The 18052-nt window shown below is 44.8% G+C and overlaps 2 protein-coding genes across 35 annotated transcripts in view; both read right to left on the reverse strand.

The window, feature by feature from the left end:
• MADD (MAP kinase activating death domain) overlaps window positions 1-11597 on the reverse strand; it is a 68917-nt gene extending 57320 nt beyond the window's left edge. For 15 of the 24 annotated variants that reach the window (XM_077180060.1, XM_077180079.1, XM_077180075.1 and 12 more), the window contains exon 1: window positions 11448-11596. The gene's annotated coding sequence lies outside the window, so the exon portion shown is untranslated. Of the gene's footprint in view, window positions 1-11447 lie in introns of all 24 variants that reach the window. The other 9 variants (XM_054634149.2, XM_054634148.2, XM_077180080.1 and 6 more) reach the window with 1 other exon arrangement.
• A 2651-nt stretch (window positions 11598-14248) lies between these two features.
• The window catches only part of NR1H3 (nuclear receptor subfamily 1 group H member 3), a 30797-nt gene continuing 26993 nt past the window's right edge, over window positions 14249-18052 (reverse strand). For all 11 annotated transcript variants that reach the window (XM_054634285.2, XM_077180092.1, XM_054634286.2 and 8 more), the window contains 3 exons: window positions 17377-17490; window positions 16601-16695; window positions 14249-16201 (listed from right to left, as the gene is read on the reverse strand). In XM_054634285.2, coding sequence (XP_054490260.1) covers window positions 16055-16201; window positions 16601-16695; window positions 17377-17490 — 356 coding nt within the window. In that variant the 3' untranslated portion in view covers window positions 14249-16054. The remainder of the gene's footprint in view (window positions 16202-16600; window positions 16696-17376; window positions 17491-18052) is intronic.

Below are 18052 nucleotides of genomic sequence, written 5' to 3' on the forward strand. Positions count from 1 at the left end.
AGACATAAGAGGACAAAGGCTTTTTTGGGAAGATGATTTATTGCTGGATCGGAGCAAGAGGTAGAAGAATTAGAACCAAGTGTAGGTTTTTTGCCTTCCTCTATTCAATCTCTGGCTTCTTCAGAGATCTAGCAATGGCTGATGACACCACTTAGAAGAGTATTGCGCCAGCATCTGTTGGAACTCGTCTTCCTACTCCTGCTTGGAACCAGACACCACAGATGATGATCTGTATAAGGCAACACAAACAGGCATCCCAGTCCTGCCTCCCCCTCCCTATCTGGCAAAAGCTTTCTTTCAGGCCAGTATCGTTCCGTTCCCTGTGCTGGCAGAAGAGTTTGTGCAGCTACAGGGCAAAATAGACTGTGGAACTGATACAGACTAAACCTAACAGCCTCCCTTCTTCTCCCTCCCTGTTTTTGTTTTTACAAAGGTTTTTTTTTTACTTCGTTCACCAAGTGACCCCACAAATGCTTGTGCAGGCACAAAGAAAAGGTAGGAGAAAACAGTTAAGGGAATCTGGAAGACTTGACTGAACACAGGTGATCACAGAACCACAGACAGCACCTCTACAGGCAATACAGAGGTAGTTTCTTTCTAAGAGATTTCCTATCATCCTTCCAATCATCCTCCTAGATTTTAGAGACTAAGTACATTAGGACAGAAATAGATCAAACAACCAAGATATACTTCATTTTTTCCTCTTTTACGTTGGAATTTGGACGTGAACCAAGAAATTATCTTGACTCTAAGATGGTTGATATGTCAAAACCTCTTCTCTCTCTCAAACTGCTTTAACTTTACATTGCTTTCTCTGAAAAGGTCTTGTGCAGTGTCTTTTCTCTTTGCAAACATATTGGAAGTAGCCTTTGGAAGGCTGAATCCTCAAGCAGCACTTGAGAAGAGACTTCCTATTATTTCATCTCTAGAAAAGAAGAAAAATAGAGAAGGGAAGGCCCACCACAGAAAAATACTGCACCAACAGATCATGTCTCAGACAACACCAAAATTGAAATAAGCACTTATATGGATGGTGAACGGGTTGGTGAGAACTAACACTACCCACCCACTGTAGCAGCTGTCAGCAATACTCACGAGTAAAAGCTGGCACTGTAGCCTAGGCACAAAGACAAAAAGCAAGAACCAGCACAAAACCACGGCTTACCAGTAACCATGACATGAAAAAAGTGTTCAAAAAAACAAACACTTCTATTATTGGCATTACTCTGCATTTAAAAATTCCCCCAAACACCCACATTTTAGGTTGCAGCACAACTTCTTAGAGGAAAATCTGCATGGTATTCTGCAATTTAAAATCCTCCCAGAAATAAAAGCGTATATAAACAAACACACACACTCATGAAAAGCACCACAGCACACAATGGATAGGGCAGCATGAAAGAACCACAGCAGACTTTCTACCGATTTAGAGTCATCTAAACTGTGTCAGAGCCATGCCCTGCATTAGTCCCAAGTTGAGTTGGGACTAATGAGTTGTGCAAGTTATCCTATTTCATCTATCCCTTGGAGCCCTCAATGTTTGTTAGGAGTCTTCTTATTAGAGACACAAATCTAGAGGAACAAAGCAATTCAGTCTAAGAATAACTTTGATACAACAAAGTGTTAACTAGTGTCACTGTATGGGGTCTGGCTGAGATGGAGGTCATTTTCCCCTCAGCAGCCCTCCCAGTGATATGCTGTGTACTGGTAACTGGAAAGATGCTGACAACACATCTGTGTTTTGGCTATGGCTGAGCAGTGCTGGCACAGCATCAAGGCTGCCTCTCCAATATCTTACCCCCAGCAGTGCTGGGGAATATGCAAAGTCTTGGGAGGGGACATAGCCAGGGCTGCTGACCCCAACTGACCAGAAGGATATCCCATATCACATCTGCTCAGGAAAAACCTAAGAGAGAGGAGAAGGGCAGAGAATCCATTATTTAAAACATTTATATTCTGGAGCAACCACTAAGCCTACTGAAGCTCTGCTTCCCAGGAAATGGCTGGACAGCACTTGCTTCTGGGAAGTGGATAATAAAATTTCTTGGGCTTCTTTGCTTCTATGAATGTAATCTTTGCTTTATTAAACTGCCTTTACTTTTGCCCACGAGGTTTTTTCCATCTTATTTTCTTCCTCCTGCTCTGCTGAGGAGGGGTGCGATAGAGTGGCTTGGTGGATAAGTGGCATCCAGCCAAGGACAACTCCCCACAGTCAGCTGCAGTTGTTTTCCTCACACAGAGGCTCCCAGCTTTGATGGGCCAGGCTTACACTGACCTGCACGATGCCTGGCAGGTATTTACATCATTGCTTGCAAAAATGGTATGAAGACAACAGATTAATTTCTAACAGGAACGTGCTAAGCCCTGCTTTCCTTACAATTCTTCCGTGCTTTAAGGTGGGACCAGAAAGGCTTCTCCTTTCATTACCTCCAGTTTTTACCTGGTAAAAGGATCATACTGCGCAGTTCACCAGTGCATGGATACCTTTAGAATATAAATCACCATCATACAATTCAATTTGCACACTGATGAATAATGAGCATACATGGGACATTAATTTGTAAGAGAAAAAAGAGGAAATTGTGAAGGAGACAGAACAAATTATAGGACAGAAGCCACATAAATTACGGTTCACTGGAATTTCACTTTGTGAAAAACCAGATTTCTAGTCACGTCCAAAAAGAACTAAATTTTTAGTTTCCTTGGAACATCCTGAATTTCTATTTACTCTCAGCCAAGACGGTCTGTACTGAGTTCAGCTCTAATAGCCACTATGCCTGACCTTAGTGCATTGTTTTCTGTGAACTCAAGGCTCACCAATTGAACTAAACTGAGCACTGAAACAAACACAGATAGGGCCAGGAGTTTCAATGCCCACCTTTAGACTGATTTATGTTTCTTTTTCTCACATCACACACCTTGACCTATCTGCTAAGCTATGAGAAATAGGTGTGAGTACCTCAGGACCAGCCAACCTCACCTGTGTGGGCAGGAACTCCACTCACTGCTGAGGTGGAAACAATATGGTTTGAAGCCCAGCATGAACTGTTCATCGTAGCTTTTAGACATTTTAATAATCTTTATGGAATCTGTACCACTGAAATTTTGGTTACTTCTTCTTCCAAGTGTGTTTCAAATGATGCCAGACATTATCTCTGGTATACCACATGCTATTTTTGCTTGTACTAAGCTTTTAAAGAAGCAGATAGGCAGTATTCTTTTCACATGAGCCATTTTTCACTTCCTCTGCTTAACTATATAAAACACTGCAAATAGTTTGATACTTTAAAATATGCAACATTCTAAGAACCTCATTATTGCTATTATCCAGACACTACAGTGTTTCTGCTAACACAAGAAACAGACAACAGCAGAGATGAGAACACTTCCCATTCTCCAGAATCTGACAGAACATGAACAACTTCTAAAATTTGACTGGATGGACTTGCTATACTGGTGCAGCTGCTTTGTGTGTTACCATGCACCTTGGCAAGGCAGCAGTGCATGCCAAAACTGTGACTCCTAAGAAGGTATTTGCACTCTGGAGGAAAAAAAAAAGAAAAAAGAAAAAAAAAAGAGCATTTTCAAAGAATTGCAAGCATACCTAAACAGACAGTGACATATTTATCTAGTATGGCTAACCTATAACATAGGTGTGATTCTGCAAAATGCTATGGGGATAGCTCCAAGCATAAGAAATCACCCAGTAGAGAACAGGACTGCAGGCAAATTCTAAAAGCATCTGCCCTGGAGCACATGCATCACTTCAATCAGTAAGAGTTGCTTACAGGTAAAACAGCAGATACACCCCAACTATTTCCACTTTTCATCTATCAATAAATCTTCAGGGAAAGGACAGAACAAACCAGATAAAAGAAAATTAAAGAATGAATGGGGAAAACAGGTTTTGGCAATACAAGAAGACTTATTTTGAAGGCCTTCTCAATAATTATAATAAATAAAAGATTTCTTCCTTTCCTACTAAGTAATATTATCTCTTTGCCTTCTGAAAACAGAACTGACACAGTCAAGCATCTTTAGCTTCCACATTAGTTGTCAAGAGCAAAATGGAAGTAGCATGGGCAGGAGTGCTGACAGATAAACTGAAAATGACCAGAATTGCTCCACAAACAGAAGTATCATGGCACACAGATGGGAACCTTTCTGCAGTATCACGGAGTGAAGCTGGACTGATTCAGGTTCCTGGTTGCTATAGTGACAGATTTTCCCGTCCTTGCCATATGTCAGCCCTTCAGTGTTGCTTCCTCTCTCCTCCCTGCTTCAGCCAAAAGCTTGGCTAATGCAGCCTGCTGTACATGCAAGATCATGCAGTCACCACACATGCACATGCTGTGAGAACAGCCCCACAGGTAATCTGGTTCAGATCAATCACCATAGCAACCCAATCTTTTAGTCCCTAGATTTCAGCCTGTTGGGTATATTTATAGAGCAGCTGCAGCGCTCCACCCCCTCTGCTCCACCACCAAAGCTCCCAGCACTGCCCACACTACCAGCAAGCTTCACCCAGACACAAGAACTGCCTGGAGTCAGTGCTGAAACAGAGCCCTCCTGGCACCTGCAGGCCCCAGGCCAGAAGATAGCACAGTATCTGCAACATGCTAAACACCCCGCAGTCCGTGAGTGTGCCATAGCCACGAGTACTACAAATATCAGGAGGCGTTCTTGCCCACGGAAAGCTGAGTTACCAACCACAGCTGACAAAATCCGCTTACCCAGGCACCCACAGGATGCTTCCCCAAACACACAGTGCAGGCACAGAAAGAACATGCAGAGTGTGCTAACACAAACACACAATCCTAACAGGAACTTGCAGGTAGCAGCAAAGGCAAAGGAGAGGTTCCAGCAGCACCTGCCCCACAGAGCCACAGCTGCACCCACCGGTAGTACCTGAAAGCCATGAAGAAAAATCATGACCAAGAGATAAGCATGTGAGGGAGAACGGTATGCAAATACTGCTATCCATTTTATTCCACTACACTCCTGGGGAAAACCATCAACAGTAACCTAATGCAGGAAAAGCACACACTTTTATAGCACTCTACTTCCTAACAGGAAGGAGATGACAGATTTTAGCCTCAGCCACAGGACATTTCACACACTTCAATTTGGGTTAAAGACCTTATTCTCCTCCCCTCCTTTACTGTATTAAAAATCTCTCTCATGATCCTTCCTGGACAGGATCATTGTGCAGGGCATCACTCGCTATAGAATCATAGGACAAATTCCGGCATAAAAACCCTCTCTCAATCTGGCCAGTTCTCCTGCTCTATACTGTCTGAATTTAAATTCACCTCTTATTCAAAAATCATCTCCAGAGATTTGCATGAGAGAACAGTAACACAAGGCCAACTCTTTTGAAGTCTGTCCTTTTTTGCCCCTCCTTGTGAAACATCACCATCACAAAATACAAGAGCCTTTTAATTTTCTATACGCCATCAGCTTTTCACTGATCCTCAAATCTGCACTTAAATATTTTGCAAGGAGAAGGAGTGGGGGAGGAAGGAAGGGCAAACCAAAGCCCACACAATGCCCCAAGCCCAATTAGCCTCACATCACCTGCAACCACTACAGCATTACATTCTTCTCCAAACCAGAAGTGCTTTTGGTGTGAGCTTTGAGCTGAGAAACGCTGGTGCTGCTTCTGGGGCAGCCCAGACCCCAGCCCCCACAAGATGCTTCCATTCCCAGCACTCTGCTGGGAATTTGAGCAGTAGGCCACAGTTCCCATAATGCAGGCACCAGAGGGTTTTTTCCAAAAACCAAATAGTATAATATGTATAGCCATAAAAAAAATTAACAAGAAAACAACAAAGCATGTGACATTTGAGAGAACTGCTGGATGCAGCTGCAACTGCTAAATTATTCAGTGCTTTCCCTTGCCACGGCACCTCCCCCAGCCACAGTGAGCAGCTCTGGACCAGGAGACATCACTCATGGCATCACCACCACCAGATACAGATACAGGCGCACTCAACTCTTTCCTGGAAATCGGTCACACAGACAAATGGGATCCCAACAATAAATTACAGCCATTTGTAATACAGAGGAGGGGGAATGATCACAAGCAGTGTGGAAACACTGAAACATTGTTCAGGATAATGTGAACCAGAAAATAAAGTACTTTAAATAATCCAGTCATTTGGCTGTTGTTAGCACCTCAGAACCCAGAGCCCCACATTTGTTTTGCCTTGTGTATTAGAAGCACTCAGCCTGTCTCGCCAGGTGTGCCACCTGCTTGTTATTCCTTCCCTCTACACACCTTCCCCTACTCTTCATCAACACTGTGGGAGACCAGAAATTCCTACTCTCAAACCAATCCTACCATTAATTTTGGTCATAAATCATAGTACCAGCTGGTCAAAACTGAAAAGAAATAAAAGAGACAAGCCCATTTTCTCTCTACAAGAGCTCTGGGGTGTGAGAAGCGTGCGTTTGGCAGACTCACCCACACGTAAACACTGGGGGAAGCAAGCTCAGAGTGAAGAAGGGACAGGAACCACCTCAAGGGGCTGTTGGAGCCAGCAAACAACACAGCAAGGGCTCCCCAGAGGTCCTTCCAGACACTGGCAGTGGCTGTCACCACAGCAAAGGAGGGAGGGCAAACACCACCCTGCTGGGCATGCCTTAAGACTACTTAATAAGAGAGAAGGGAGAAACCAGGTGGCCTGGAGGACAGAAGCAGCGTGCCCAGCTCGTGGCTCCAGCAGAGCAGTTTAACTGCTGATCAAGAGGAATCAGACACGGCAGCAGAGCTGATCAGCGTTCGTGGCTGCGGCAAATTTCAGTGGGTACTGGTTTTGATTCTTAATATCTGCATCACAAAAAGCACTCCTCCTGTTAGCTGATGACAGGGAAACAGGCAGAGGCACAACTCCTCATCTCCTGTCACCAAGGTCTTTCCAGAGCAAGGAGAAGATACCCAGACAAGAAGAGACCCAGGAAAGCTGGTGTCAAAGCTACAGGCAAGAAGGCGATCAAAAGTTTTACACTGACATTGGCAAATTCAGTCAGAATATAATGGGAAGCAGGACACAACCAGGACACTGATCTTGGAGATGTGACAAAGTAACAGGATATGAAATAAAAGGCTGCTCTGCTCAAAAGATAACACACAGTTCCTGGAGGTCATCAGATAACAAATTTGACAGTAACGTATCTTTGTTCCTTGCACAAAGAAGCAAAGTTAATTCCCTGATTGTCACAACTTTTAGAGATTAGTCACAAATAAAACAAAAAGGTGCTATCTGTCAAATATTACCGGATACATCAAAGGCAACATGATGACCAGCTCTGTTTCGAGGAATGCTGCTGCTTTGAAATAATGAAGGCAGTAGAAGGAACAGAAAACCATAAAACCTCGTTCCTTGCTGCTACTCTGATGCATTATTTCTCCTCACAGCAAACAAGAAGCACAAGGCTCTCATTTAACTGCACTGTCTGGGATAACAGCATGAGAACTGCCTCAGCTTAGGTAATTTAGGCATATGCAAGCAGCACTTCTTATTTCTAAATCCCTGCAAGGGTCCTGCTAGTAGCAGTGATCTAAAGTGAACACAACCTCTCACAATTCAGTGGTTTCTGGGCACCAACAGGCACAACCTCCCCATCTAGGAATTCCCCAGTGTAAAGATACTTCAGAGCTCCTGGCAGTACATGGGTCAGCTCTTCAGTTTGCTTGGTTTGGGGTTTCAGCTGATTATTCTAGTTCCATGACAGAAATCAGGAGCATGTTTGTCAATAATCAACAGTAATTTCCATGTTGTTATGACAGGTTTAAGGAGATCCAGTGACAGAGAATCTAGCTGCTCTAGAATTATTTTCCAGCTCAAACAACAGAGCAAAGACCAGCCGAATTATACAGGCTCAGCCACAGAGAGTGAGCAGTAGATCGATGGAAGTTTTTCATAGCTCTCAAGGTAGAGAAAGAAAAGCAGTAAAGCATTCTGTCTTCAAAAGAAATATCACAATTATTCCACAGATTAACAGATTATCCCACTAAAATACCTTCCTTTCTAAGTGATGCCTCATGATGTTCATTTTTATTTCACTTTGTTTCTTATTAGGTCACTGACAATGCTTTCACTTCACAAAAATTCATAGCTTGAGATAGATGAAAGCTCTTTAAACTGGGGACATGATATTAATCTTGCATATCAAGCTCTTTCATTCTTTTTTAGTAAATCCTTTCCTCATTGCTGCAAATCCCTAATCAGAAGCTGCATCTGTACTTTTTACCAGTGCACTAAATAACTGCCTGGAAATTTAATGCAGTATATCTTAAATGCAGGCACAACAGGGCCAAAGGACATTGCAGGAATTCATCTGGGTTGTAACCCATGCATTGCCTGTCTTCAATTCCTTCCTAATGGAAAGTAAGTGAACCATTCACCTCTGTACTAAGTTTTAACATAAAAGTGTCTCACAAGGCACATCTTGTGAGTATGATGGCAAATCCAGTTAAAAAATGACAGTGTGAAATGACAGGGAAGACACAGTTTTTTACACCATTTGTTATCCCCTCTCACATACCAAATCTCTACCAATTCCGCCCCCCAAAAAAGAAAGCCATTCTTCTAACAAATGTATCTGGAAAGGAGTATCAGAGAAAATCTACTAGCTGGAATGCTGGAAATTAAAAACTTTGAAGAAATTTATTCTCTTAGAATTTAGTAGCACTTGAGACTTTCTAATTTAATACTCAAAGTTTTTATAAATATTTGGTTTTGCAACTGACTCACCACAGAAGATATTAAATAGACCAGACTGAACATCTTGACAGAGGTATGCCTAGTATATCCTGTCTATACAGAACCCGAGTATTTGATATGGCTTGAGAGGGGAAAAGCTATAAATTATGAGCCTCTATGCCCCTGAGCCCAAGGCAGATAAAATCAAAGCCAACACTAATTTAATTCAGGAAGATAATATGAACAAGTGTTCTAGTAAGGCCTGAAATGCACTGATGCTTCTACCATTTCTACTGAACCATCAGTCCTGATGCTCTAAAACCTAAAAAGCTACTTTGGCTAGGTAGGCAAGGATTACTGTTAAAAATCCTCAAAACTTTTACTCCCCTGACCCTCAAATCCTTCTAAAACAGACAGAAGTTGGGCTCAATACTCTCAGGCACATGATGTGGCTCTTGGGGATGGTCCTGTGAAGGGTCAGCAGCTGGATTCAATGATCCTTGTGGGTCCCTTCCAGCTCAGCACATTCTGTGATTCATTACATACATGCCCTGTTTGTTTTCAAAAGAGTTACAGAATGGTACCATGGCTGAAGAAGAGGTTTGCCCTCTAGTATATATTTATGTTTTTCCATGAAAACTTTAAACCAGAAGCTTTTTTTTTTTTTTTTTTTGCCAATTTCCACACAGCCTTTGGTTCACCATCTTTCACAGCTTTGGCACATAACACACATCCTAGAACTGTATCTTGGCCATTTTATGCATTTTGTGTAGACAACACTCTTTCAGGGAGGATACTGTTTTACTTTTTTGCCCATCCAGTAAACTTAGAATTGTTTTAAAAGCAGTAACCCGGAAAGCAATGCAGTAGGACTCTGAAGCTTACAGCTTGAAACCTGTTAATTTGGTAAGAACACAGGAGTCCAGACTTGTGATACAACTGCAGCACCACTGGACAGGGAGCTACAAGATCTTTTAGTGAGGACAAGGCTATATTACTCTCCAAACAAAAGCATTCTAGAGACTTGCTGATGATTTTGCATTTTGTTAAACACACAGTAAGATACTTAACGAGTGTGCATTTAATTACAGCGTCTATTAAACTGTGTTCAAAAGCTGTGCATTTTCTAACAATACAACAGTAATGCAAAAATAGTATTTTATAGATTGAATGATCTATCAGTTCAGTGTTACATAACATGCTGAGAGGGGATGGCCAGATTTTTTTTTTACAGATCCTGTAAAAACTGCATTTTAGCTGTGTTGGATGTGAAGTGCTCTCTTGGATGTGTCAGGATTGCAGTTTTTCATTAGTGCTGAACACAGCAAGTGCATCTTGTGCTCAATCCAAAACAGCTGCCTGGGTCCAAGCAGTATAAAGTCCAAAAATAGAGACACTTCCCAAAGAACCTATATTTGGATGACTTTGATTATGTGACCCTCAAGACACCACAATAAATCTTCCCTCCTCTTGCTTGTGTCTACAAGTAGCATCCTTTTTGCAGATAAGCAATGGTGCAAGGAGCACAGCAAGGACACTTGAGAGCACACCAACAGAAATGCTGACCCAGAGTCACACTGGACACAGAGAAAATGGCTGGCTTGTCTAGGGAGAGCACAACATATTGCCAGATCACAGTTCTGCCCCATCTCCATGGGGCTGCAAATTTATAATGTATGTTATTTTACATATGACTGAAAACAGTGTGGTATATGGAGGAGTTCAGGGGGGAAAGAGAGAGAAGAAAGACAGAAAACAAATCAGTTTCCTTCAAAGCTTATCATTTCTTGAAACACTTCTTTATCGTGACTCCATACAAACAGTGACACAGACCAAGCTTTCTTCCCCTCCTCCACCTGGCAATAAAAGCGAGCAACACAACAAGGTGGTGACACCCATTTCTGAGAGGAAAATGTTTTTGATTTATAGTCGACTTCACAAGAAATTGCCCAGTATAAAGTGGATTTCCTATTCTATTAGGAAATACTCTCCTGTCTTGCAGAGTAACAGGATCTGCTGTTTACAAACCAAGGAGTAAAAGCACCTTTCCAGTCACATTACCGCAGCAACCCCTTCACACGGCTGCACGCCTCACCCTTTCCAAGGGGTTCCGTCCGCCCTGAGCCGCTTTCTCCCTTTCCTCAGCACCCTGCCCGCTTCCACCCGGCAGGGAGCGAGGAAAAGCCTCCGGGTGGCCGGGACCGAGGGCGCCGGCCCCTCGCCCACAGCCCCGCCGGCGGCAGAGCCCCCTGCCCGCCGGCCACGCCGCTATTCCCACAGCGGCCCAGTCCCGCCTGGAAACCCGCAGCGACCCCGCAGGGGCTGCTGCCGACAGCGGCCGGCTGAGCCCGCGGCCACAGCGGGACACCGCGGCCCCGCCCACCACCGGAGCCCCGGGACGATGGAGCCGAACCCGGCCGGCACCGCTGCTGCAGCGGGGGGACACGATCTCTGTCCGCCGCCGGCCGTGACCTTGCGGAAGGAAGGGCTCGCCGCTCTCGAGCATCACCATCGCGCCCGACCGGGCGGCTGCGGCAGCGCTCGGGGCGAACGGGGGGGCCCCGCCGCCAGCTGTCCGGGTGCGGGTCACCGCAGGCAGCGCTGCCGGCCGCGCTCCGCGTTCCCCAACCCGACCCACACGTAGGGTCGGTGCGGCAGCCTCCGCTTGTGACATGTGCACGCACCCGGCCGCCTGCGGCACCGGCACCGGACCCCGCCCGGTCGGGTCGCTCCACTCACCTGCGCCGCCGCCGCCGCTCTGCGCCGCCCGCCCAGTTCCGCATCGAGCGCCGGCGGCGGCGCGCGCCACAGCCGGAGCAGGGGGGCAGCGGGGGCGGGCGGAGCGAACCACTCGCGGCGGGGACGGGGGGAGCCGCCCCGCCAGACGCCCGCAGGGGGCGCTGCAGCCGCGGAGGGGCAGGCGGGATGGAGGCGGGATTGGAGGGAAAATGGAGGCGGGATGGAGGCGGGATTGGAGACGGGATTGGAGACGGGATTGGAGGCGGGATGGAGGCGGGATTGGAGACGGGATTGGAGGCGGGATGGAGGGGGAATTGGAGACGGGATTGGAGGCGGGGTGTCAGGAAGTGTGGAGAGACGCAGCTCTCCTGCGCAGGCGTCCAGAAAACCAGGAACACTTCGGCCGCTCGAATTGGTGCTTTCAGACCTCGTCCTGGCAAGCAGCAGCTGAAGCCTCGCAGCAAAGCTCGGCTCCAGACGGACAAGAAGACGCTGCCTTGCGGCAAGGAGACACAGTGCCGTGTACTTTCACCCTCTGTGTTGAGCTACATACTTGCTGATTTGCTAGCAGCTTCATAAGATTACAAGATTATTTGGTTATTAAAAGCTTGAGATAAAGCTTTAACTCCTTCCAAGCTTCGAAAAACCAATATGCTGCTCAAACAAATCCATTTATTAACAAAACCAAAACTACTAAAATAAATCCGAAATGCAACCAAAAGCACCACAAGTAACTCACAATTTTTATATATCTGGAGTGCAAAATGGAGAAACACTCTTTGATATTTGTCATCTATACTTTGCCCACTGTAGAGGATTTGGGTTTTCAGAAATAGCTTTCCTCCCTCCCCATTGATCTGAATGTATCATGAGCAGATACAGATGTTGAATAAGGGTACAGCCAACCAGGAACACTTCCCAGGATTATAATTCAAACATCCCAAGATTTCTCCAGCAGCCAAATCAGCAAAATTGATATGAGATAGATCAGGCATAGAGACTTAGAGCAGCAGGATTGAATCTCAGGCCGAGATAGCATTTTGTAAACATAAATGTACAAAGGGTCACCAGTCTCACAGATGGTTCTTCCCCCACACCTGCTTACTTGAACTCAACAGGCTAACCTGCGAAGCTTCTAAAAGACAAAGAAAAAAAGGTTCTGTACTGATTTGCACTTTCAAAAAAAGTGAGAATGTGAAGATGTAAAGAAGAAGATTGTATTTGACTACATGATAATGAAAATCCTGCTGGTTTGGGCTTGAAGAGTTAATTTTCTTCACAGTGACTGTGTTTTGGATTTGTACTGAGCACAGGGTTGATATTACAGAGATGTTTTTGTTATTGCTGAGCAGGGCTCACACAGCCCAAGGCCTTTTCTGCTTTCCATGCTGCCACAGTGGCGAGGGAACTGGGGGTGAATGGGAGGTTGGGAGGAGACACAGGACAGGTGACCCCAACTGACCAAAGGGATATTCCAGACCATGTAGCTGAGTATATAAAGGGGGGAAGAAGGAGGAAGAGGGGGATGTTTGGAGTTGATGGTGTTTGTCTTCCCAAATAACAATTACATGTGAGGGGGCCCCACTCTCCTGGAGATGGCCAAACACCTGCAAGTCCACAGTGAATTAGTGAATTCACAGTGAATTAATGAATTGTCCACAGGAAACAGTGAATGAAGTCCTTGCTTTGCTTGTGTGTGTGGCTTTTGCTCTCCCTATTAAACTGTCTTTATCTCAACCCAAGACTTTTCTGGCTTTTACCGTTCTGATTCTCTCCCCAGTCCTGCTGCTGGGGAGTGAGTGAGTGATTGTGTGGGGCTTGGTGGCTGTCTGGGTTAAACCACTAGAGAGGCAAGAGAAATCACTGTTTTCACCACTGCCCTCCACAGCAATGTTATACATTGTACACCTTGAGAATCCCTCAAATTCCCATGCAGTTTTTCTCTTCAAATTAAGGAGATGCAGCCCAAAGAATATAAAGCTGGAAGTTAAGCTGCAGCTCTTTTGTTGACAGCAGGGCCCAGCCACCCTCTAATCCACCCAGCAGTGATGAGGTCTTCAGCTCTGCTCATTACTCCCCATCTCCTACCCTGCTCCAGTCTTCTGTAAGCCTACTGCTATTCCTTCTTCCTCTGGTTCAGTAGATTCCAATTGGAATTTGATACTCTAGAGGCTTCAACAGAACAGCCTGAGGTGTGGAACCTTGCTGAACTGACCATTGCTTTCCTTTCCCATTGGGGCAGGGGATCATCAAGCATTTCAGAAGCAGCTAATGCTGGACAGCTCTCTGCTTTTCCCCCATCCTGCTGCTCCCTTTGAGGTAATGCACATGTTCAGCTCTTCCTGGTGGTTTGCCTATGGAGACATCAGAAATGAGCAGCATACCAGGGTCAGGTAAGGCCCCACTGAAATCCACTTGACAGCCAGGGCACACTGGATTCTTTCAATTTCGGTGAGCCACAAAATGCAGGAAATGGAGAGGAGCACACACAATGAAAGGGTTACATTCTGAATGCACCTGTACAAATCAAGGTGACGAGTGTATGCATAATGCATGGTCTTCCTGATACACACTTAATCCACTTCAGCTATTTGCCAGCTCTGGCACACAGCAAGGCACATACTGAGCTACAAATCTCATACCGAAGGCCAAAACAAACTGCCTGGGGTTGCACTGCTATTTCTTTCTCGACACTTCTTGTTTCTCCCCCAACACATGTACTCATAATTTCTTATCAGCTTTGAGCTTGTTACAACAAGAACTTATTCCACCCTCTTCCAGTCTCATGACAACGCATCAGAGAATGTCAAAATCCTGTATTAGGCTTTATTCTTTTATATAAACATTAACATTTCTCAAACAGATTAGTTAAAAATACAGATTTAAACAAGAATTTTTGCAATTGCAATGAGTTATAAAAAACAACAGATTATTTTACAGATTGTTACAAGTGCTTTACAAAGGTGCAGAGTGAAGGCCAGTGGCAGGGGACCAACCTCAAGTGCAAAATGGACACGATACCCTCACCACGGGCATAGCGCTCAGATACACAGCCAAAAAAAAACAACAAACGAACCAAAAAACAGACAGACAAAAAAACCCCGAGCCATGTGAACCTATGCTCTTGGGATGCTCACCGGGCAAGCAAACATAGACCCCTATGACAGAGAAGAGTCATGAGACCAAGCTACCAGGATATTTAAGGTTACATCTCTGAGATCAGCCATAAGATTTTTTTCTTGGAAAATAAGGAACATGTTTAAAACAGTATATTTCTATTCCGCCAGACAAAATATTGCTGTAAATCCTAGAATACTTATGGATGTGGATACTTAAAACTTGGGCCATAAATCCAGTGTGGATCTCACAATGCCCAAAGTGACGAAAGGATACAAGACCCAAGTGTCCTTCTGAAGGAGTTGGCACTCCTCATACAGGAGGGATCTCCATATCCCGTGATCACCACTGAAACCTTGAGCAAGTACCTTGGAAAGACTTTGGCAAAAGGAAGACGATGCAAGTGGATCTGATTACACCCAATATTCCTGCAGCCTGTGATCTGAGAGTTGTGCAGCCCACAGCTTATGCAGTGCTCACATATTTCACTAAATGCAGTGTGTCCTCTCTCCTTGGTCAATACATCTTCACACCCACCTTGGAACACATACCACATGCTCCAGATTCTTGGAAGTTTTTGAGATTCTTCCACCACACCCACATTACCTAGGTACGAGGCCTACCCACTTATCTTCCTTCTATTTCATCCCTAAAGATAAAATCTATGCCCTGATTTGTTTTGAACTAAAGTTGTCCAGCTGTTAGCAAATCAAAGGTAAATTGAGCTGAGAACTGCCATGAGATAAAACTGTGATGCATTACGTTAAAAAAAATCCACTACTTTATGCCTGACATCTTTTTGATACACAATGTTCCCTACCCAGAGGACCTCCTTGTTAGACAAAGGGCACTACACATTACAGGAATCCTTTTTCCAAAGGAGGGCCAGAGTAAAGGGCAGCTTTAGAGATGTAGTCTCATAATAAAGAAATAAAAGCTACTTCTCTTGGAATCATTGTAAAGGGCAGCACATTCAAGAGATTTTATTTATAGGAAACCCAGTGAAACCCCTAGAACATCCACACTGACTTCCCTGAGCTCCTCAGATCCAGGTACACTGGGGACCCTGCAGAAGCCTTTTGAGCTGGGTTACTCTCAACAGAGAGCTTTTGGCAAGTTCCTGCAAATTCATTTTCATAATCAGCAAGAAGAGGATCAATGGGGCAAACCCTCAGCATATGCTTAAGAGAAGAGAAAGACTCTGAAGAAAAAGGAGTTGAGGGGCAGGGGAAAGGTCTTCATTTCTACCGTTTTCGAATGTTTCATGTTATTCCTTTGGGGTATGGGCACTACATCGAAACCAACCCCTCCATCTGATCTAGCCCAGCTGCCTCCTGCATAGTCTCATGACAACACTGAAACCCCAGGCTCATCACTCCCTGCATGTCCAGCCCAGGGTTCAGTGCTTTGGAGAGGGGAGGCTGGCTTCTCGTTAGCAAAGGCTGGGAGATGGCATTATGTCAGCATGTCAGCGCCCTGGGAACATGCAGTCACTCATGCACATCCCAGATTTCTGAGAGCAGGGGCGGGAGTTTCTTATCCTGCAGCCGCAGGGCAAACACCTGTTCAGAGTGGACACTGCTCAATGTCCGAAGACTGACCAGCTTCATTAACATCCGTGGAAACATCAAACGGTCCTGCAGGGCCAAATAGACAGCTGTTAGTAAATTCATATAAAACTTGGTTTAAAAAAAAAATTACCACTACTGATTACATTACACTGTAATCACAATCCTTAATTCCTCTAGACCCAGCATTCTCCAGGAGGATGCAGTATGAAAGAACACAAGAAGTACATCATGTCCCAAAACTCCAGACTTTCCATGCTGCCTAAACTATTAAACATGATACAGGACAGCAGATTGTGACAGCTCACAAACCCTGCATTTACAGGTGCTATCAAAGAGTCCAGAAGAGACAAATCTGACAGTACAGGCAGCAAGAGACCTGTTAGAGACAATACTGCAGGAACTCTGCCTGCATAAATACAAAATCTGCTTGCATCATCCCTGGAGATGTTCTGGTCAGGCACCTACATTTGGTCTGTTGATGCAAATGTAAGAATGAAGTGCTTCCACATAGGTGTGCTGCAGCCTCTCCACCAGGGACTGGTCCTGCACATTCGGTCGGTCTGCCAAAAAGCAGGTTACAAGTAAGCAGAGTAGACATAAGCAGATTGCCACGGGCAGCTTCACTGGATTTAACATCTCTGTCTAACCCCACTTCCTCCTATGGTGTCTTCCCAAAACTTCACCAACACATTTACACAGTGCTGGTTGGTCTCATGTTCCTGTCCCAGAAAATATGTGAAGCCACCTATTCAAAAGCAAATGGGAAAGTCTCTCCAATAGTTGAGCCAGTTAGGAAACAGGAACAAAGAAAAACAGTTATTAATCAGGTCACAAGACAGAAGAGTAGAGGTGGCTTCTTGGCAAAGCCCAGTCCTGGCCGGGAGTGATACTGCCTCTTGTCAGGAGTATGTTTGCTTGCCCACTAGATGTCACTCATGCTGTGGGACCTGCATCACACCAGAGAGGTGCCAAGGACATGAAGGGGTCAGTAAAATACCAATTTCTAAATGAGGAAGATAAGTACTGGCTGGTGTTTCTGCACACTCTTCCAGTAGTAAGGAATTAAATTTCCTCTGGAAGTGGCACTAGACAATTCAGAATATAGTGAACAATATGCTCCCTTTATCACTAGACTCTATACACGCTCAATTACTCCTTTTCTGCATGTAACATCCCTTCACTCTACTTCCTTTGCCCTCTGACTCACTACTGCAGCTCTTCAGGTGTTCCTGGCTTTTTACCTGCAGAGAAAATATTGATGGCAATTAAAAGTGCATATTCAGCATCATTAAGCTGTAGCTCATTCATTCCCTTTGAGAACTCAAAGATGGGGTTAATGAACTCAAACTGCAGACCTGCAACAAACAGAAGAGAACAAGGTGAGGCAGTAACAATTGTCTCCCCTCTTTCCCCCTCCCTTTCACGGAAAAGGCTGCCAGAAATCCACTGCTATACACCAGAGAGTGGGAAGGAGAGACAGGCAGGAAAAAAAACCTTATATTATGCTTTAATGAATCCTCGCTTTACATCCACTACTGGTGAGCACCAACAACAGTGGCTGAGAATTCAGATTCTATCTGTAAAATGAAACTATTTCTGGGTTTTCCTAAAGCCTTAAATGCCCCACAGCACATTACTGGGCAACGCTAAAGGAACACAACATCAGCCATCAGATAAGTCCATCAAAACATCAGAATGTCACAAGCACAACATTTATACTGTCCACTCTCACAGCATCACCTCCTTCACACCAGTAGCCTTCATGCTTTCAAAGAAAGCTTTAATTCCACTCTTCTGCTTCATCTAAAGCATGTATGAGCTGAAAATATGCGGTTGCAAGAACTCTGAACTATGCCATTTCCTTCAGCTCAAAGAACTGGGAGACCTGAGGCAGAGTCTGACCTAGGCTTCCAATCA

Source organism: Agelaius phoeniceus, chromosome 6 (assembly GCF_051311805.1).
Source record: "Agelaius phoeniceus isolate bAgePho1 chromosome 6, bAgePho1.hap1, whole genome shotgun sequence".
Taxonomy (NCBI): Eukaryota; Metazoa; Chordata; class Aves; order Passeriformes; family Icteridae; genus Agelaius; species Agelaius phoeniceus.